The sequence below is a fragment of the Mobula hypostoma genome, chromosome 6 (assembly GCF_963921235.1).
Source record: "Mobula hypostoma chromosome 6, sMobHyp1.1, whole genome shotgun sequence".
Lineage (NCBI taxonomy): Eukaryota > Metazoa > Chordata > Chondrichthyes > Myliobatiformes > Myliobatidae > Mobula > Mobula hypostoma.
Window position 1 is genome coordinate 171,053,002 of NC_086102.1, and position 23,001 is coordinate 171,076,002.

Sequence of the window (23,001 nt, forward strand, 5' to 3'; positions counted from 1 at the left end):
ATGTGGCCTTTTATATATTGGCGAGACCCGACCCTTCCAGGTGAGGCAACACTTCACCTGTGAGTCGGCTGGAGTGATCTTCTGTGTCCGGTGCTCCCGATGTGGCCTTTTATATATTGGCGAGACCCAACGCAGACTGGGAGACCGCTTTGCTGAACACCTACGCTCTGTCCGCCAGAGAAAGCAGGATCTCCCAGTGGCCACACATTTTAATTCCACATCCCATTCCCATTCTGACATGTCTATCCACGGCCTCCTCTACTGTAAAGATGAAGCCACACTCAGGTTGGAGGAACAACGCCTTATATTCCGTCTGGGTAGCCGCCAACCTGATGGCATGAACATCGACTTCTCTAACTTCCGCTAATGCCCCACCTCCCTCTCGTACCCCATCTGTTACTTATTTTTATACACACATTCTTTCTCTCACTCTCCTTTTTCTCCCTCTGTCCCTCTGAATATACCTCTTGCCCATCCTCTGGGTCCACCCCCCTTGTCTTTCTTCCCGGACCTCCTGTCCCATGATCCTCTCGTATCCCCTTTTGCCTATCACCTGTCTAGCTCTCGGCTCTATCCCTCCCCCTCCTGTCTTCTCCTATCATTTTGGATCTCCCCCTCCCCCTCCAACTTTCAAATCCCTTACTCACTCTTCCTTCAGTTAGTCTTGACGAAGGATCTCGGCCTGAAACATCGACTGCACCTCTTCCTACAGATGCTGCTTGGCCTGCTGCGTTCACCAGCAACTTTTATGTGCGTTGCTTGCATTTCTAAGTCAACTGTGACCTCCAGGATGTTAACTATGGGACTTGATGTTTCTTGCCCATTAACTACCACAGTGTGGTGTTTAGATTCTGTTTTATTTGTTGTGGTCGTTGTTTTGAAATTCTTTGGCTCAAATTCTTTGGCTCTCATTTACCAGCCCATCCCTGAATATTACCTTGGTCTTGCTGCATTTAACATGAAGTGCTTTATTTAGCGATTCAACGATTCAAAGTATATTTATTATCAAAGTATGTATACAGAACACAACTCAGATTCATCCACCTGCAGGCACCCATGAAACAAGGAAACACCATGGAACCTGTTCAAGAAAACATTAAACACTCAACGTGCGAAAAAATAACAAATTGTGCGAACAGCAAAAAGCGAGGGAACAAACATGGTATATCAAACATCAAACCAGGGATCCAGTAGTGCTCTGTTCTGTTTAGTTCAGTTCAGTGCCATGCCACTAGCCAACTTTAGGCCACATGACCATTCTTTGCCGAAGCGCTGTAGTCGACATTACTCGCCCTGATCAAATTACTCAAAAGCAACAAGAAAAGACTAACCAGAGTTCAGGAACACATACAGCATGAGCTTCAATGTCCCCTAAAATGAGTCAATAGCCTCGCTGATCTTTATTTGTTTAAGTATTGTGAATTGAAGGGAATCAGTGAACATTCCCTCATGTAACCTTATTAAGAAGAGAATATCATTGATTAAGTAGCAGAAAATAGTTGAGTCTTTATCCGTGACTCTTTTGGTGATGGTCTGGGGCTGGATAATTGCTATTTGGCCACCACAGGCAGATGATATATTAAACAAGTCTCTACCAGCCTCATCAGTTGTACATTAAGAGCAGCTGAATGGGAATGTTATCTCAGTATACTAGTCAATTCATACCAATGAACTTTGAAAAAGTTGCTCCTGAGATACTTGAGAAATCAAATGGAAGTGTGAACTAATCTGCACTGTTCTGCTGTAGGAGGAATTCATATAACACCAGTTAAAGTAATAATATAGAGACAGGAGTCCTAATTGCAAGTATAGTGAGTTAGACATGGTGGGTGGGGGGGGGGAGGGGTGGCATTTGTATCTCTGGTGCTCCCAGTTATAGAGGTGAAATTTGTGTAGATGATTGCATTCATTCTGGCAAAAATCTTATTTATTTATAATTGGAGGCCTGTGACTGGTCACATACTACAGATATTGGTACCAGGGCCGTTTCTATTTGATGAGAATGGAGAAGGTATGATTAGTAATTTTACTGGTGAGTTGGAATTTGGTGGTATTGCTGACATTGAGTTAACAAGGTGGGCAGAGCAATGGTGGATGCAATTTAATTCTGAAAAATGAAAAGTGATACATTTTGGGAGGATTAATGATTACAATGACCCAATCATATAGATTTAGGAAGCACTGATGATTGGAGAGATCTCTGTATACATGTTGAAGGCAGCAGAGCAAGAAGATAAGGTTGTTCAGAAGATATGAGGATAATTGCCTCCATTAGCTTAAAAAAAAAGAACAGCAGACAAGTAATGTACAGTGTGCATTTGTGGTTTGCCACTCCACAGGAAGGATGTGATGCACCCCTGAGGTGATTCACCAGGATGTTCCCCTGGAGCGGCTGTTCCAGTAGTGATGAAAGACTGTTTAGGCTGGATTCCTATCATCTGCATATTTTGTCTTGTTTGTTATTAGGCTGACTTTGTTTTCCTTGGAGAGAAGACTGAAGGGGGATCTGACAGATTTATGATGTGCATAGATAGGGTAGAGGGTGAGACACTTTTTCCCACAGCAAAGGTGTCAGAGGACATAAAGTCAAGATAAGGAACAGGAGATTTAGAGCAGGCTTGAGGAATGATTTTTTTTCTCCCAGAGGGTGGTTGGTATCTAAAACGTACCTCTTGAGGTATTTAAGTTGAGCACTATGGTTTTGGCTATGGGCCAAAAATTGGAAATGCAAGTGGGAGTTTGATTACAGTTACGAACACGATGGCTTGTGTCTGTGCTGTGTGACTCCAAGTGTAACTACAATTCAAGTGAGCTTAGGACACCCTGGAATTGTGAAAAAGCTACATAAATGCAAATCTTTATAATAGACACATTGGCTACCTTAATGATGTGTAATATACCATATAAAGTTCATTAGTTTGTAACTATATACAAGTTTTTACTTATTCTTGGAAGAGGCAATGTCTTTGTAGCTAAATATATTCATCTTTTAAAAAGTCTGTGCAGAATGTAAATCACAGCTCAAACAACTAGAATTTCCCCACACAATGTCATAACTTTACTTTGCAAGGTAAAACCGAAACAAATTCATTAACAACAAAAAAAAATCACAAGAAAGAGAATTTGATCATGCCGAAATCTGGCCCTTGTCAGGTCAGAACAATTCAAAATGTGGCAGTCTTGGAGTTCTCTTGGGCAAACTGCACGTTAACAGAAGACTACAACTCCCAGAGTCCAGCAAGTCTCCTCAAACCAACCCCAGACGAGCCCCGTTGTTGCGCAAACGTCGTCCGGGTGACTGGCTGTCTGAGTGTGTGGGATCAAAGCGCTTATTGTGTCCTCGGAGCAGGATTAGTAGACTGCACCGCTAAACCTGAATCATGCATTGCACACACGGGGAGTGGTGCCCAGATTGTGCAAGTAGCAGCTAGAGCGCACCGTTCGTTCCGTGCGCCCAGCAGCCGCCAGCCAGGCGATCGGGAGAGGCACCGGAGGGAGGATGAAGGCGTGGAGAGGCTGACGGCGCTTCCCACTGCAGTCGCTGCTGGGATGGTCGATGGGAGACCCGCAGCTCTGCATTCATTGTCGGCTGCGCGCTGGCTGCTGAGACGTCGGAGAAAGTGACCCGAGAGTGTGGCCGTTTGCAGCCGTGAGGGAAGGAGGTGCGGGGGAAGGAAGATTGCAGGGTTTTCGTGTCCTCCCCCTTGTCCTTTGAATTGCGTGCCCGAGAACTGAGGGAAGGTGGGTGTCGGCACCCGAGCGGGGGGCACGACCATGGGGAACGCCGGCAGTATGGATTCGCAGCACAGCGACCTGCGGGCTCACAGCGTGCCCCTGAAGGTGCCTATGCCCGAGCCGGGAGAGCTGGAGGAGCGGTTTATCGTGGTCCTGGTGAGTAATCGGGACCCCTGCCAAACTTCGGGCTATCGCTTGGTTTTTCATTGTTTGCAGAGAACCGTGGCGGACTCGGTGGCTACCTTCCCTTAACACGCCCTCCCCATTAGCCTCCGTTCTGGTGGATTTACCATGAGGTTTATACAGAGGGTGGGTGGGGGAAGGCAGGGAATCAAGGGTTAAGAGCCATATGCTTCACATCTGAGGCTGGCGTGTGTTAGACAAAAACACAAGCTCAGCGATTTTGCTCACTGACCATTTAACGCGCACATACACACACCGAAGCTTGCAGAGTGAGGTTTGCGGAGGTGAAGGCTGCATCAAAACTTGTGTGATGCTTTGTGTGTGCGGAGGGGAGAACTGTTGCAGGCGTTGCAGTTGTCCTCGGTTCTTTCTCTCGTAACAGCTTTAAGAAGCATGAAATAAGCGGTCGTGCTGTATGGTACTCGGCGGAGAAGAGCAAGGGCATGTTTTAAATTAAGGAAACGTTCATTCCAGAAACTTTTTTCCCCTGCTGAAATACATCTGTGTATTGATATGTACAGCTGGTTGGGCTACAGCGGGCGGGGCCCCTCTGTTTCCAGTTTCACCAATTTTGTAAACAATTTTTTTGGGGCGATATTTTGGATTTCTGCTGCTTTCCTGATTTGACTGTTCTCTCCAGTGTATCCAGACTGGCCAAGGCCGCACTTACCCTTGGTAACCCTGGATATTAATGGTGTGCCAGGTACACGACAAGAAATTTTATTTTCAGTACGATGAGGAGAATGCGTTGGTATATTCCACCCAATTTCCAGCCTTAATTCTTCATGTTTCTTAAAAAGGGTTTTGAATGGCTGGTTTGTTTTTATGTGGTTACGATGGAGGGGCTGGGGTGGGTGTCAAGGCGATTCCACAACCTTAATATCCAGAACAGTTGTGCGGTAATTGGAGAGTTTATTTAGACGACTGAAGCGAGGGCCCGACGGATCTGTTTTTTAAATTATTCCACTTCGGCAGATGTTGGCCAGACTTTAAGTGGACGTCAGCTCTTCCTTTTCTCTGCGTTCAGTCAGGATGACCGTTTTCACGGGTTTCACGTGTTGGATACTATAAGATCATAAAATTAGGCTATTTGGCCCATTGAGTCTTTCACCATCATGACTAAGGTACTGTTCCTCGCAATCCCATTCACCTGCCTTCTCCCAGTAACCTTTGCCACCCTGACTAATCAAGAACCTGTCAAACTCTGCTTTACATATACTCATTGATTTGGCCTCCACAGATGCACCACCCCCTGAGGAAAGATATTTTCCCTCATATCTGTTCTAGATCTACATCCCTCTATTCCGAGGCTGTGCCCTCCGGTCCTAGACTCATCCACTACAGGAAACATCCTCCCCACATCTGTTCTAAGATGTTCAATATTTAATAAGTTTTATATGGGATCCCCCCCCTCATTCTTCAAAACTCCAGCATGTACTGGCCCATAGCCATCAGACACTCCTCATATGTTAACTCTTTCATTCCTGGAATCATTCCTTGGTACCCTCTCCAATGTCTTTTAGATAAGGGGCCCAAACTGCTCAGAATACTCTTAAGTGTGGTCTGAACAATGTCTTATAAAACTTCTGAATTTCATTGTTGATTTTATGTTTTAGTCGTCTTGAAATGAATGCTAACATTGCATTTGCCTTTCTTACCACCAACTCAACCTGCAAGTTAACCTTTAGGAAATCTGTATGAGGATGCCTAAGTCCATTTCCATCTCTAATCTTTGAGCTTTCTATCCATTTGAAAAATAGTCTACAACTTTATTTCTTTTACCAAAATGTATGATCATACACTTCCCTACACTATATTGCATCTGCCACTTCTGGCCCATTTTCCTAGTCTGTCTAAATCTTCCTGCAGGCATCCTGCTTCTTCAACACTACCTGCCCCTCCACCCATCTTCGTATCGTCTGCAAACTTGGCCACAAAGTCATTAATTCTGTCATCCAAATCCTTGACATGTAAGGTGAAAAGAAATGGTACCAACACTGATTCCTATGGAATACTGGCAGCTAACTAAAAAAGGCCCCTTTATTCAAACTCTTTGCCTCTTTCCAGTCAGCCAGACTTCGAGCCATGCTGGTATATTTCCTGTAATAACATGGGCTCTTATCTTGTTAAACAGCCTCGTGTGTAGCACCTTGTCAGAGGCCTTCTGAAATCCAAGCAAGCTCTCCTTTGTCTATTCTGCCTGTTATTTCTTCAATGAATTCCAACAGATTTGTCAGGCAGGATTTCCCTCTAAGGACACCATGCTGACTTTGGCCTATTTCATCACGTTGCTCCAAGTACCCTAAAGTCTCATCCTTAATAATGGACTCCGACATCTTGCCAACCACTGAAGTCAGGCTAACTGGCGTGTAATGTTCTGTCTTCTGCCTCGGTCCTTCCTTAGTGGAGAGACATTTGCAATTTTCCAGTCCTCTGGAACCATTCCAGAATCTAGAGATTCTTGAAAGATCATTACTAATGTGTCCATGATCTCTTTCGAACCCTGGTCTGTGGTCTAGGTAGCTGATTTACTTTTAGATCTTTCTGCTTCTTAGTAATAGCAACTTCACTCACTTCTACCCACTGACACTCGAAATTTTGGCATACTGCTAGTGTCTTCCACAGTGAAGACTGACACAAAATACTTAATAACTTCCTCTGCCATCTCTTTGTCCCCCATTACTACCTCCCCAGCAGCATTTTCCAGAAGTCCAATATCCACTCTCGCCTCTCTTTTACTCTTTATATGTCTGAAAAATAAAAAAAACTTTTGGTATCCACTTTTATGTTATTGGCTAGCTTATTTCATCTTTCCTTTCCTTATGGCCTTTTTAGTTGCATTCTGTTGTTTTTTTTAAAGCTTCCCACTCCACTAACCTCCCACTAAGTTTTGCTATATTATATGCCCTCTCTTTTATTTTTATGCTGCCTTTGATTCACCTTGTTTCCTCATCCCCCCTCTTTAGAAAGGTTCTTCATATTTGCCACGTCTCTATCCTCTCCTTTCCCAATTGCCCCCTGAAACTCCCACCATTGTTGTTCTGCCATCATCCCTGCTATTGTCCACTTCCTGTCAACTTCGGCCAGCTCATCTCTCATGCTCCTCTGTAATTCTCTTTACTCCTGTGGAATACTGATACATCTGACTTTATCTGCTCCCTCTCAAACTGCAGGATGAATTCTACCATATTATGATCAACGCATCCTAAAGGTTTCTTTATCTTAAGCTCTCTAATCAAATTTGGTTCATTACACAACACCCAACTCCAGGGAATTGCCTTTCCCCAGAGGGCTCAATCGCAAGCTGCTCTAAAAAGCCAGCTTGTCGGCATTCTAGAAATTCCCTCTCTTGGAATCCGGCACCAAACTGATTTTCCCAATTACCTGCATACTGAAATCCCTCATCGCTATTGTAATGTTACCCTTTCTACATGCCTTTTTTATCTCCCATTGTAATTTGTATCCTACATCCTGGCTACTATTCAGATGCCTGTATATAACTCCCATCAGGGTCGTCTTGCTTTTGCAGTTTCTTAACTCTACCCACTAGGATTCTTTAGCTCTGGTCCTATGTCACCTCTTCCTAAGGATTTAATTTCATTTTTTACCAACCCTATCTGCTTGTCATTTGGATAGAATGTGAATCTTTGGACGTTAAGCTCGCAACTATGATCTTCTTCCAGCCACGGCTCAGCAATGCCCAGGACATCGTATCTACCAAACTCTAACTGTGCTACTAGATCATATACCTCATTCCACATACTGCATGCATTCACATATCGCACCTTCAGTCCTGTACTCATCACCCTTAAATTTGCCCTTGTGAAACAGAGACGTCTCTTTCTCCCTTATTAGGGAGAGAGTGAGAGAGCCTGTGGTATGTCAAATACTGGGTGAATGCATTAGTCTTTGGAGTACTGCAAGTCTGTGTCTTTGCTGTTGTTTTTGCTGCACGCTTGAGTGCTCGGTGACAGGTTCGGATGCTTTTTTTTGCTGGTGGGGGGAGGAGGGATCGTTGCTGCCGCTTGTGTGCGGGAGGGAGGGGAGCTGGGGGGGTGCTTAGGGGTTCTAACATTTAACTCATTTTTTGGGGCACTTCTGTTTTCGTGGATGGTTGCAAAGTAAAAGCATTTCAAGGTGTATCTTGTATGCATTTGTCTGATATTAAATGTACCTTTGAAACCTTTGTTACACTTTAACTCATTCCCCTGCCTGCAATTTTTCCCTACCATCTCCCTGTCCTTCCTCACAGTCTCGCTCCACACTGCATCTGCTTGTATACTAAATGCCCATCCTCAGCCTTTGCACTCCGCTTTGCATCCCCCGCCGGATTAGTTTAAACCGTCCCCAACAGCTCTAGCAGACATGCCCGCAAGGACATTGGATGCCTCAAGTTTAGGTGTAACTTGCCCTTTTTGCACAGGTTGTACCAGTCCCAGAAGAGATTCCAAGGGTCCAGAGATCTGAACTCTGTCCCTGCACCAATTCCTCAACTATGCATTCGTCTGCCAAATCATTCTATTCTTACCTTCACTGGAGTGTGGCACAGGCAGTAATCTTGAGATTACTGCCCTGGAGGTCCTGCTTTTCAGCTTTGTGGTAATTCTCTATATACTCACTTCAGGACCTTCTTCCTTTTCCTACCCGTGTCATTGGTACCAGTATGTATCATGGTCTCTGGCAGCTCACCCTCCATGCTTAGAATGTTGTAGATCCAATTCGAGCCATCCCTGCCTCCTGGCACCTGGAAGGATTATCTGGGTGTCTTCTTCATGTCCACAGAATCTCCTGTCTGCTCCTCTAACTGTGGAATCCCCAATCACTACTGCACTCCTGTTCTCCCCCCACTTCCCTTTTGAGACATGGAGCCAGACTCAATGTCTCCGGTTGCTGCAGACCCCCTTGTAGGCTGTCTCTTCACCCACCCCACATCAGTATCCAGAGCGGTATACTTATCATTGAGGAGAATCGCCACATGTGTACTCTGCACTGGCTCCTTGTTCCTTATCCCTCTCTTGTTGGTCACCCAGGTACCTGCCTTCTGCAACTTTGGAGTGACTTCCTCCCTGTAGCTGCTATCTGACACCTCCTCATTCTCTTGTATGAGCTAAAGATTATCCAGCTGCAGCTCCAGTTTGTTAACATGGTCTCTAAGAAGCTGCAGCTTGATGCACTTCGTGCAGATGTAGTTGTGAGGGAGACTGAAGGTCTCCCAGAGTTCCCACATCTCTCACAAAAAATATAACAGTAACTCTGAGACTGCATTCTCAGTGCAGTAGCTGTGTTCTAATAGACAAATAAACAGGAAAAAAAACTTACTATAAACTTAGAGCCTTCACCTGTGCTTGTTCAAGCCTATTCTCATTGAAACCTGCTGAGCCATACCCTCCCACTCTAACACTGGCGCGCTCCAACAATGGCCTCTCTGCTTACAACTGTCTTCTTTTTATTGGCTCAATAAAACACACTCTTGATGAGGCTTGTTCTTTTCAAATGGACATGAGAAGATTTTGGATATTTTATTGGACAAGTATTGTATCCTCATACACTATATACAGTGGTTATAAAATAAACTCTTCATTGGAACATTCTCTTCCTTTTCATTGACACCCAATTGGAAAGTTTTTAAAATATTTTTGCCTTTAAATTTTAGAGTTGAGTAGCTGTGCAGATATTTTGATACCTGTGAATCCCCTGTTCAATTGGCCAAGAAGTTTACTCAGATGAATATCATAGTCTAAAATACAATGCCCTGAACAACTGTTTGGATGTAAACCTGATACTTAATTGTGAAGCAAGTTTAGACCTTGTATTTGTATATCAGGTGTTAGTTTACTTTCTGTTCCTCAGTAGTCAGTGAAAGAAATGGTCAGCTCCTTTTGATTATTATGAATCATAATTAAACAGATTCATCCTCTTCTGAGTTACTCTCTAGAGGTTAGCCGTGGCTTGGAAAGTTGTGAATTTAAATACTTTTCAGAATCAGGATTTAATATCACCGTCATAAGTTGTGAAATTTGTTGTCTTTGTGGCAGCAGTACAATGCAATTAATAATAGGAAAAAAGTGAATTGCGGTTTAAAAAAAAAGTCGTGCAAAAATAGGAATTTAAAAAAGTAATGAGGTAATGTCCATTCAGAATTCAGATAGCAGAGGTGAAGAAGCTGTTCCTGAATCATTGAGTGTCTTGTCTTCAGGCTTCTGTACCTCCTCCATGTTGGTAGCAATGAGAACAAGGCTATTCCAGAGTCTTGCTCAGAGAAACCTCTGCTGACACCCTGATACAGTCCTGCACAGTTGAGTTGTTATATCTGATCATTCAGGTGAATAGAAAAGATTCCATGTTAGTATTTCTTGTGGCAGTGGAATCAGATAATGGGAAGGTTTTTTTCATCGTTTTTTTTTGTACATAATTTCCTTGACTAAAAATAAAGGAGGTTAGTTTCACAAGTTGGAATAAAAATCACATCATTTGGACAGTTTTATAATGCATTGTTCTTACTACATTGAAAGTCATCTCATTTTTCACTTCCCAGTAATGTGATAGCTGCCTACAGGTAGTTCCCAAATAGAAAATGGTATTACACATTGTGTTATGGAATTGATTAACATTGTGCCTCTCTGTTGTGAATAGCTTAACAGAAGGAGAATGATCAATTAAGGCTTTGCATTTTAAAAAAAGCTTAATCTTTGTAGGAGCAAATGAAGATTTAAATGATTCCCTAAATTGTGAATCATTGGTGTAATGCACAGATACAAAGATGAATGTAATTCATTGGTAAAAGCAGCACTTGAGAATTATCTGCTTTTATGTTTCAAAATTAGAATGGGGCATTTGTTTCTTGTCATAAGGGAGGTTGTGTGTTCAAACTATGTGCCAGATATGGCAATAAAAGGCTGTAATGGTGTCTCTTGGCTTCTCAGGTGAAATTAAAAACTTACCATTAATATTCAAAGACTGGAAAACAATTCCATTGTCTTAGCCAATAATTATCACTCAACCAATGTTTTTTTTGAAAAAGGAAGTTATCTGCTGTTCGCAAGTTTGGTTGATACAGTTCTCTGGTGAAGAATTACTGTTTGAAGCTTTGGAGGGAATTTGGCAATCCAAAAATATATAATATAACTGAAAGTTTTTTTTAAACAATTGATGCTCCAAAGTAGATGTATTATTCAAATAAATATTAATGCAATTGTATGAGAAGGATCTGATGCCTTACTCATATGAAGGGTAATAATTTCCAGTAGTAATCTTCAGACATTCAATCATGGAGTTTGGGTACCTGTGGTGACCTCTCTAGAATCTTTATTGGCACAATAGCAGAAAATGAATTGTGGAATGTGTGCTAAAAATGTACAACACACCTTTTGAAGTGTAGGAGTGGCACTGATAAATATCTGCACATTTGTTCCTGTGCTTTAATGTCTCTTATTGTTCAAAGTATCAATATTTCAAAACAGTGGTCAGTATTTTCCTATGCCTGTCATTTTAATGTTATTACTTAAAATTAAAGACAGTATTAAAAAAGATAAGATGCTCTTGTTCTATTTTTACGGAAAATATTTAACTTTGGTGGTCTATGACAACTTCACATTGCTGGAATCCAGAAGTGTAAAAACTAATTAATACAAACTCAACTTGATTTAATCATCCTACTGAATCCCACTGGTACAATTACATCATAAATTCAGATTTATCTTGACTCACTTGGAGAAATTCATTGTATACGAATATCCATGAAATTTTCTTGTCCTGGAAGGTTTGAAGGCTGAAGGCTCTGAACTTGACTTTGCAATCTGCATTATTCATTGTTGACTGTCATTTATGGAAGAGACATTCCCATTACAACTAAGGAGTTGGGGTTATAATGTTTTTACAGTTGAGTGCTTACTTGGAAACATATTCAGCGTTTTCTTAAGAAAATGGGGGTTCTATACTACCCATTGAAAAATGCAAGGCGAAAGGAGGCAATGAAGCTCAACCTGCCCATGCTAGCTCTAAAGTTGATTCCCAGTTAATTCCACGGCCTTAGTCTTCTTGTGAACTATTCCTCAATTATTTTGTCATCCCTTGAGTACAACTTTGCAAATTGCAACAATTTGTTGTGGTTTATACTTTGCTCTTGTCTCTAATTCTTTTGTGAAACATCTTTAATTCTGTGTCATAAACACCGGAGATTCTGCAGGTGCTGGAAATCCAGAGCAACACACACAAAATGCTGGAGGAATTCAGAAGGTCAGACAGCATCTATGGAGGGAAATGAGCAATTGATGTTTTGGGCCGAGACTCTTTATCAGGAGAGAGCTTCTTTTGATTTACTGCTATTAAAACTGCACTTTATATCTTTATGAATATCCTTGTCTGCTCTAATGAGAACAATCCTAGCTCTGCGGTCTTCGCATATCATGGATCTCCAACTATTTGAGTAAAGCTTTCTTGTGTCTTCCCTAAGGCATTAACATTCCTTCCAGAGTCTGTTGCCCAGTGTTGGGGGAAACTATTAGGTTTCCTGTTGAGGCCTGATCAATAAAGCAAAGACATAGCTTGACATAAGTTCCTTTCTTTGTAGACTATCCCTCCTCCTATTTCTTTAAAATAAAAGCTGTGTCTTGTCCCGCCACCTTTGGAAATTGACCTATGTGGACCATCGGTCTCTAATTCCATACTGTTTTACAATTGTACCATTTAGATTCCTTTTGTTCATTCTACCTACAACGCAGAACACTTTCACTATTCCCTCAAAGCTGCATGGGTGCTGGACCACATAGTAACTGAAATGCTCCTGCGCACGTAGACTTTGTTGCTGGGCATTTGGAATTTTCTAATATAATTTTGAAATTATGCTAATATAATTCTGAAATCTATGTCAATATATTTGTGAAATACCTTGTAATTAATTGTGTTGATAAATATAATCCATAAATTTTCCAAATAATAAACATTTACTTGAAACATTTTAGAGCTTCAATATATTTTCATTGTCAGTGTTTCAAGTTATAACACTGACAAATTGTAACAATAAACACAGAATGGAAGTCAATATCTCATTGTTAATAACCTGCTGGCCCGCTGAATGCCGACACTATTTAGTCAAAGCATTTCACTTTTGTTTTGACTGCTTGACATCGTTTACTTGTGTTGTGGGTTGTGGTTTGATGTGCATATTACAAAAAAATACTTAAAAGTGCTGCACATTCTTCAGACTGTGTAATAATTTCCTGCTCAGAGCACTGGCTGGTCCCTGCAGCTGTTTAAAACAAACTAGGGGGAATGTAGAGGGCATTGCACTTTGTGTACATTTTAACCTTGCTTCTGCATGTCTGTCTCTGTCTTGTTCTTGAAAACAATATTTCTTTTACTTCTACAGCACCACTTCTGCTGTGTCTTTGATAGACCTCAAAAATTAATAATCTAACCCCCTAAAATAAGCTATGATTTATTGACTAACCTGGTATTGTTATGAAGTTAAAGCTGTTCCACCTAGAACATTGCATCATGTTTTGTCACAAAATTTTATCACATTTCCAACCTTTGAAATTTTGTCTCAAGTCCAGATCCATTACATACAGAGTTTTGAGTATTACGTTAGCTCTTGGAGAGCATTACCGATGTTTGAAACTTTTGTCTAAACATAAAACTGTTCACTAATTCTGGTTAATGACTTTGTAGCCAATTTTACATCTATGCTGCCACTCTCCTTTAATTCCCTGGACCACGTAATAATCCAGTTTATTACGTGGTATTTCATCAGTTTTCTTTTGCAGGTCCAGGTGTATGCCATCAATTCTGCTATACTCATCCACCCTCTAATAATTCACCAAAGCATTGAGGAAAGCCTGCAAGAAAATTAATTTCAGGGTTGTACATGGTCCTTTGATAATAAATTTACTTTGAAGTTTGATCAGGTTGATGAACCTGACTTGCTGACTTCTATTTGCCTTTCCTTTTTTCAAATGCTAATTAGCTTTGTCCTGACTCTTACGCCATTAATAAACATTTTTTACTGGCCTGTAGTTTTCATGTTTAATTCTGCTTGTGGACAGGTGTAAGATTTGAAGTACTCTGACTGGTACTAACCCCATATTTATCGATGCACGTTTCCGCATTTTCTTCGAAGCCTCAGATGTATCCTATCTGATCTGGGTGGCTTTCCTACTTTGAGCTTCAGTCGGCCCCATGCTTCTTTTTGATCACGTTTTCACTGTTAGAATATATTAAAAGTTTTATCTGATTTAAATGGATCTGTTTCATGACCATGGGGGTTTCAAATCACTTTACAGCTAGTGAAGTAGCTTTAAAATGCAGTCAGAGCTGGCAAAGATTGCCGACTAAAGGCAACCATGGCGTGAATTCCCACGGTTCTAGCTTCAAAGTAAAATTGTATATAAAGTTGTGTGATTCCATTTTTATTTTTTCCTATGATGTGAAATAATGTTGGACCCCGTAGATACGCAGTGTGTACAGCAGTATTTGTGAACAGTTGATATTTTAACCCCATTTATACTGTAACAAGTCTTTCTTTTATCAGTACTGCTGTCAGCCAGACACCCATTTAGGCATTGTGATGGTGAAATGTGGCTTATTGTACTAATTACTAAAATGTGAATTTGGCAAATTTAGTTAAAAAGTTGGCTTCTTTTATTAAACAACTGTGCTAATATCTTGAAAATGGTTACTCTTCAGCAGATTTTTGCCCTGAGTAGGCATCGGAGTGTTCCCTTGTTTGGCATCTCGGATATGCTGTTGTCAGTATTCCAAAATTATTCTTGATTTCACATTTGAGACTTGCTTATTTTTGAGTTGATGTAGGAAATACAACCTCTGCTGAGCCTTTTGCAAATATACTTTTCCTGGAGAGTGATTGAGGACCTAAGGGCAGGGTTACTGTATCGGAGGAAAATGAGGAATTGCTACATTCTCTGTTTTATGGAGACATGGCTCACTCTGGATTTGCCAAATAGGTTGGTAAGACCCAAGGGCTTGTCAATACACAGGATGGACTGGACTGCTAATTGAGAGAAAGCAAAAGGTGGCGATCTGTTTTTCATGGTAAACTCTTTGTGGTCCTTGGATGCAGTGATGTTGTCACATTATTGTTCTCTCGACCTGGAACATCTAATGATTAAATGCTAACTGCTCTACGTACCGAGAGAGTTTTCCGCCATGATCCTGACCACAGTTTACATATCGCCAAAGGCTGACATTAAGCAGGCACTTGAGGTACTGAGTGCCACCATTAGAAAACAAGAAATAACTTGTCCTGACACCTTTCAAACAACTTTCAGAGACTTCATTCAGGCTTGTTTAAAGAAATCTCTGCCCAAGTAACATCAACATATCACACCAGGCGCCCCCACACTTGGCCTATACCACGATTAGGAACGCCTACCATTCCGTGCCCAGACTGAGTTGAGGGAAATTCGATCACTTGGCTGTCCTTCTCCCTGCATACAGACAGAGGCTAAACAGCAAGGCGCCAGAGCTAAGGACAATGAAGAGGTGTCTGCGGGAAGCAGAGAAGTGGCTATGAGATTGCTTTGAGTCAGTGGACTGGGCTGTGTTTAAGGACCTGTCAGAGGATCTGAGCGAATACACTACGGTTATCATGGACTTCATAAAAACAGCCATAGATGAGTGTATCCCTACAAAATCATTCAGCATCTTCCCCAACCAAAGCAGGTGTGGAACCATAAAATCTGCACCTGCTGAGGGCCAGATCAGTAGTGTTTAGGTCTGGCGACCAAGTAAAATACAAGTGGTCCAGTATGATGTCCGGAAAGCCATCTCACATGTGGCAGTTCTGGACCACACTTCAGTCACTGAAGGATGCTCGACAACTGTGGCAAAGCTTGAAGGCCTTCACCTCCTACAAAGTGAAGCCAAGTGACGTAGGTTACAAGGCCTCACTCATAGATGAGCACCATGCTTTTAATGCTGAATTTGACTGTCAAAAACATGGAGGCGCCTTCACTGGTGTGTTCACTGATATTTTTAACCTCTCCCATTGGCAGTCTGAGGTACCCACCTGCTTTAAGCAGGCTTCACCTTTACCGGTGTCTGTAAGAAGAACGTGATAATCTGCCTCAATGACTATCACTCAGTAGCACTTGCATCCGCTGTGGTGAAATGCTTTGAGAGGTTGGTGATGAAACATATCAACTCCTGCCTGAGGAGCAAATTGGATCCGCTCCAGTTTGCCTACCAGCACAACAGGTCAATAGCAGATGCCATTTAATTGGCTCCTGACTAAACCCTAGAACATCTGGACAGCGAAGATGCGCACGTCAGGATGCTCTTCGTTGGCTACAGCTTGGCGTTCAATACTGTCATCCCCTCAAATCTAGCAAGCGAGGAATCAAGTTTGTTTGTATAGCACTTTTCAAACACAATGCAATTCAAAGTGCTTTACATACAACAAGATATAAAAATAAAACATCAAATTCCAGAGAATATATAAGAGAGTAAAATCACACAAAAAATAGATATGATAAATAGAAGTTACAGTGCAGGAGATTCTACTAAAAGCTACAGCAACAAGAAAAGTTCTAAGCATTGATTTAAAGGAGCTTAAAGTTGGGGCAGACTTCAGATCCTCTGGGAGGGTTATTCCAGATATGTGGAGCATAGTAACTAAAAGCTGCTTTACCATCTTTAGTTTTGACCCTGGGGATGGTAGGCAGACCCACCTCAGATGACCTGAAAGCTGAGGAGGGTTCATAATGCAACAAAAGATCGGAGATGTATTTTCCCCCTAGACCATTCAGTTCTTTATAAACCAGTAGTATTATCTTAAAGTCAATCCTCTAATGGACAGGAAGCCAATGTAGTGATCTGAGAACTGGAGTGATATCAACTAATCCAAATACTAATCAATAACTTCAGAACCTGGGCCTCAGTACCTCCTTGTGCATCCTGGATCCTCGATGTCCTCACTCTCTGTTCCCAGTCAGTTTAGATTGTCAATAGCATCTCCTCCACAGTCTCCATCAGCACAGGACTGTATACTTACCCTGCTACTCTAATCGTTTTATACTTATAATTGTGAGGCTAAGCACAGCTCCAATGCCATTTTTAAGTTTGCTAATGACACTGCTGTTGTAGGCCGAATCGAAGGTGGTGATGAATCAACATACAGGAGGGAGATTGAAAATCTGGCTGAGTGGTGCCACAGCAACAACCTGTCACTATGTCAGCAAGACCAAAGAGCTGATTATTGACTATGGGTGGAAACTGGAAGCCTATGAGCTAGTCCTCATCGGGGGATCAGAGCTGGAGAGGGTCAGCAACTTTAAATTCCTCAATGTTATCATTTCAGAGGATGTGTCCTGGGTCTGGCACGTGTAAGTGCCACACGAAGAAAGCACGTCAGTGCTTCTGCTTTCTCAGAAGTTTGCAAAGATTTCTCATATCATCTAAAACTTTTGACAAGCTTCTATAGATAAGTGGTGGAGAGTACCATATATTTGACTGGTTGTATCACAGTCTGGTATGGAAACACCAATACCTTTGAATGGAAAATCCTACAAGAAGTAGTGGATGTGGCCAGTCCATCGTGGGTAAAGCCCTCCCCCCACCATTGAGCAAATCTATATGGAGTGCTGTCGCAGGAAAGTAGCATCCATCATCAAGGACCAACACCATCCAGGCCATGCTCTCTTCTCACCGCTGCCATCAGGAAGAAGGTACAGGAACCCCAGAACCCACATCACCAGGTTCAGGAACAGTTATCCCTCAACCATCAGGCTCTTGAACTAAAGGGGATAACTTTTCTCAACTTTACTTGCCCCACCACTGAACTGTTCCCTCAAACTTTGGACTCACTTTCAAGGACTCTTCCTCTTATGTTCTCAATAATAATAATTATTATTTTTCTCAGTTCAAGCTGGTAAAACCTGAGGTAGGGGCTTAGCTAAGCACACTCATTTCTCAATTGCTAGCAAATTTTGGACTACTCTATTGGTGTTTGGTATTGTGGCTTTCTGAAGATTTACATAAGTATTGCAGTGTACGCCTAATTATGGAAAATTATACCTTGTCCTGCCGAAGGGTCTCAGCCTGAAACGTCGACTGCTCCTCTTCCTATAGATGCTGCTTGGCCTGCTGCGTTCACCAGCAACTTTGATGTATGTACCTTGTTCTTGTTCATAGTCTTTTAATTTTATTTTCTTAATACAGCATATTTCTGGTAGTTTTTGTTTATTGATTTCTGTATGGTATGTGTGTTTGGAATGGCTATATCTATTAAGAAGGTTACTCTTGTTTATCCTTGTAATATTATATCTGGATGATTATTATGGATTGTCCTATCTGCAATAACAGGTCAAAATATAATTTGTGGAACCCTGACTGTAAAACTGGACCAGTCTTGTATTTATAGTAAGGTATGGTGTCTTTTATGTTTTGTATTTTAAAGCAAGATTTTGGTGAATGTCTGCTACTTGATTGTGCCTGTGTAAGTAATCAGATTGAGCTAAACTGCTTCAGGATCCTGTAATGTGTTGGATTGTTTCTGGTTTCCGTCGGCATTTTCTGCATATATCATCTTGAATTTGTTGATCTTTTGTTATGTATTTTGATAATTTTCATGTTAGCCACCTGGTTCTGTATTGCCACAAGGAAACCCTCTCTTTCTGGGAAGAAGTCTCCAACTCTGAGCCAGGTGTTTGATGCTTCCTTGTCGACATCTAGTCTGCTCAGATCATGGGGATGTCTTCCATGGAGGGTCATGCTCTTCTATTGGTTAACTGTTTCTACAGTAGTGATTTCTTCATTTGTTTGGGTTATGCTTTCACTGAAGTTTAGTGTGCATTATCAGAATTGCCTACAGTATGCCCGCATGGAGTACTGAACCCTGTTTTCGTTAATGAAAATATATCATTATATCTGACCTGTGTTTTTTTATATATCTTGTTATTTCTCTTCCTCCTCCTGTCTAAGTGTATTCAAGCCTACAGAGATTTTTTTCTAAAATTTGGCATTTCAGTTCTTATTTTTCTTTGTAAAATTTCCAGATCAGTTTTGGATCAAAATATTATGCAAAAAGAATATGTTAATATGGGCTAGTGTGTATTGTCTTTCTTATAATTTTTATTGAGCTTTGTTTGGCAGATTTTCTTAAGCCTTGAAGTAAATTCTGTCGAAAGTTTTCCATTTATCAAGCTATGATCTATTTTTTTTTTGCTTGTTGATATCCCAAGTACTTATGTTTTGAATTCATCCTTCAGTTTAATTTTATCCTGCTGCTCTGTTTTATATTATTATTATTTCTTTTTTTTGTATTTGCAGAGTTTGTTGTCTTTTGCACATTGGTTGTTTGTCCATCCTGTTGGGTGTATTCCTTGTGTTTACTGTGAATATCCACAAAAAAAAACGTATCTCAGGGTTGTATGTGGTGACGTGTATGTACTTTCATAACAAATTTACTTTGAACTTTAAGTTTTGCATTTCAAACCACATTGTTGATTAATTCTGCTACCTTACAAATGTCCATTGATTTGTAATGTATCTTTCCAAATTCATTACTGAGTGCTTCTGTGGAGTTTTTTTCATTTGCCACCTTTCTGCCCTTTTGACCAGAGAGTTATAGCTCGAGATGTAGTCACTGTTGCTCCACATCTGAGCAATTTTGAGGGCTCCTTTCCCTTTTCAACGTGCTTTTTCTCTGAAAGCACGTCAGATCACGTTTCCATCACCGGGAGAAGTTAAATCTGTTGGGGAATGCAATTCAGCACGGCATCACGTGGCTGCAGCACTTGTAGAGCATGTCTAAATCACGAACGGGTGATGCTCGCACTGTCTGCATCTGGGGAAACAGTTCCGGCAACATGAGGTACATCTCTGGAGACTTACTGGGTGCTTTCTGCCTCTATAGTTTAACTACATGCCTGGATGCAAAGACAAACTATCAACAACTGCCCTTGTAGAGATACTAGAGTAACCGGTCCTTCTGGTGTGCAGCGGTGAGTGAGGAGCTGGAAAATCATTGTGTTGAGTCCACAAACAAGCAGCTCAGACCTTGCTTCAAGTCCTACGCTGCATTCTTCCTGATCTGACTAAAGAGGGTATTGAGATCCTCCATTAATATGTTCCTTCAGCAGATACTTTTCAATGTAAGTACACAAAGGATTCACAAATATAAATTCAAATTCACAGAAAGTTTACTATTAAAGCACGTATGCAGTATATACCTTGAGCTTTCTTTTCCCCACAGACAACCATGAAACAAAGAAAACCATGAAACGCATTTAAAAAAAACACACCCCACGCGTTTTTAAAAAAAGTTATCGCGCAAGTGGCAACAATGAGCGAAAAGCACAGAATATAAAACATAAAATAGAAAGTGCCCGGGTATATTCGGTTTGGTTCAGTGTTCGTTATCTGCAGGCTGCCCCAAATCCAAATCGCCCAATAATACAACAAAAAAAGGACGGACCAGAAACACGTCATACCGTGAACTACAGAGCCCAATCTACAAACCGTGAAATGAGCACGAGGCCTCAAACGTGCAGCAAAAAGAAAGATTTGAATGAGCTTTCCAGCGATTATTTACATTTTAACGTGCAAAATACTACTGTTATCCTTTTTTTAAAAAAAGACAGTTTGCGAAAGCCACAGTTGTTTAGGATTTCAGATTTTTATCAACTTTTGTTTGTATTGTGATCTGTGAAATGTAGCCTCTATATTCTTGTCCAAAGAAAAGGGAAAAGAAATGCATTCTGTTTGACTGAAAACTTACTTTTAATTTTAGTTCTAGCGGGGTGGTCTTCTGTCAAAGTCACCTGAGTCTCACTTTGTACTTGCTTCAGCAAGCCATCTGCTACGTGCTTCACCCCCCCCATCAGCATAGTCAGTTAAGTGTTGCAGTATTTCACCCTCCTCAGCACCAGCACCTGTATTCAGTTCCCATTGTCTGCCTAGATCCACTGTGTACTTCCCCACAATCCTTCCCCGATTTCTCCCCCCCCCCCGCCTCCAATCCATTTATAACAATGGATATCAGTCGAGTCCCCGTCAGGAGGTTGGCGGGGCTGCCTCACAAAGGGATGTGCTCTGTGGGGGAGCTACTGAGCTGATGTTTTATTCAGCTGCTGAATACATCATGGTGATGAGGCTAGGTGAAAGGCGTACTTCTTCACTGTGCTGCTGGACAATTTGCTTGTCCCATTTTGTAAAGTATACAAATTATCTGCTGTGTTGTACAAGAGCTCTTCAATATTGTTTTTAAATAGGAAAAGTAAATGAGGCCTCACCGTGCTTAAAAGCCTAACCCGAGATTAACCTTCTTCACCCAGCTGTAACCCATGTAGGCATCACCATCTTATTGTGGGGGATTTTCCAGTTGACCGCAGTTTATTCAAAATTCATTTTGTCATTTTAATGCAGCACTACAAATACATTTAAATTCATATAGTCTTAAGGCAGGCTTAAAAGGGTATAAGGCCGTTCAGTTTTAAAAGAAAATTGGTTACGTTTAAAAGACGAATTCATTGAAGAATAATCATGATTCTTATTTAATGTTTAGTGTATTCACCTTTTATTTAGGGGAGGACTTGCACTATATTGGACAATGGAGTCCGTTATTATAAATGCCCATGTTGTCACTGGAGTGAGCCTGCTGCATCTGACATGATTATGTCTGAATTTTAGTTTTTTTAAAAAAAGGGGCCATGTGGCAGACTGCTGTTGTTAATGATGTCTTTTGCATATAAACATGCTGAAGAGCAGCACAAGTCATTTTCTTGCACCACCCTCATTGTTTTTATGTGGAGTGGTATAGGTGCTGGTTCTTCATTTGGCTGACAGTAAGTTGACCTGATGTAATAAAGATACCAAAGTGCGGTGATCCTAACATAATCGCATACTTGCACAGGCAATTATTTTAGACAATTTGTAAAGGCTCTATTTTTTTAAATGCATTGGAAATGATTGTCTTTCAAGTTAATCACCTTCAAAATGGTTCTTTTGTTTTGGTGAAAAGTTTTAAAAAGTAACTTTCAAATTTGTATTCTGTGAATGAATCCTAAATCCTGTAGACTCCCAAATTTGCTTTGACTGGGGAATGAACCATTTCTGTCGAAATGCATGTGTCACTTGCTGTTGCCTTCAGTTTATTCAGAATGGCTTCAATAGTGCGTTAAGCTTAGCCTAATGAAAGGCCCTGATGTAGGCATGATTGTGCTAACCACTTTGTTAGAAAGTACTGACTCTATTATAATGTGAATCTGTGTTATCTTTAGTCTGAAATGAACAATATGTAGGTAAGAATTGCGAGCGTTTGCATTAGTTGAATCAGCAGAACAGTATGCCCGATTTCACATTCAGTACAACAGTAGAAAATTCCCAATTATATTGGTTGAAATAAAAGCAGCTGATTGAGCGGGGCCAACAATATGTGAGAAAGTCACTCATAAGAAATGTTACAAGGCCAGAGTGGGTCCAGTTATATCATTCACACAATCTGAAATTTTGTGATCCATTGCACTTTGTAAATATTGTACAATTATACTGAACAATTGTTATTTATTTCAGTGAATTGATTAAGGATGCTTGTAAAGTGTACTGTTGCGTATGGCCCAGAATTTTGTCATGACCTGAAAAGGTGACCTCTCTTATTCATTAGACCTCTAATAGTACTCAAAGACAAAGAACTGCATGATCTTGCCTGGGCTCGTGCAAGGAAATGTCTTTCCTTTGCCGGTGCTGTTTTGCAAAGAATGTTGGGTAAGGCTGTCAAGGGGGAGAGAGGTATGATGGTGGACAGGAGAGTGATGGATTGGAAAAGGAGAATTGTGACAGTCTGTAGGCGATCAGTGGTGATGGATTGAGGAGTTTTGTGGTGCTTTCCAGGGTATTTTTTCCTTTGTGGAATATGTGGACAGAGCAGTGAAAATACCCGTCTTTGGAAACCTTGCAAGAAGCCAATAGTTTCATGTTGTAGTTTTCTTCAAAATGACTAGCAAAGTACACTTGAACACAGAACAACCTAATTGGATTTCAGAACGGTTAAAAGCATGAATCAGAATTAGAATCAAGTTTAATGTTGCTGAGATATGTCGTGAAATTTGTTGTTAAAAACTATAAATA

The 23,001-nt window shown here is 41.1% G+C and overlaps 1 protein-coding gene across 7 annotated transcripts in view; it reads left to right on the plus strand.

Moving 5' to 3' along the window:
• Positions 1–3,270: 3,270 nt before the first annotated feature.
• fmnl2a (formin-like 2a) overlaps positions 3,271–23,001 on the plus strand; it is a 249,783-nt gene continuing 230,052 nt past the window's right edge. For 6 of the 7 annotated variants that reach the window (XR_010018460.1, XM_063052256.1, XM_063052258.1 and 3 more), the window contains exon 1: positions 3,271–3,891. Coding sequence is in view for 6 of the 7 variants with exons in the window: in XM_063052256.1 (XP_062908326.1) it covers positions 3,775–3,891 (117 nt within the window). In the remaining variant the exon portion in view is untranslated. Of the gene's footprint in view, positions 3,892–4,168; positions 4,622–23,001 lie in introns of those variants that run through there. The other variant, XM_063052259.1, reaches the window with a different exon arrangement.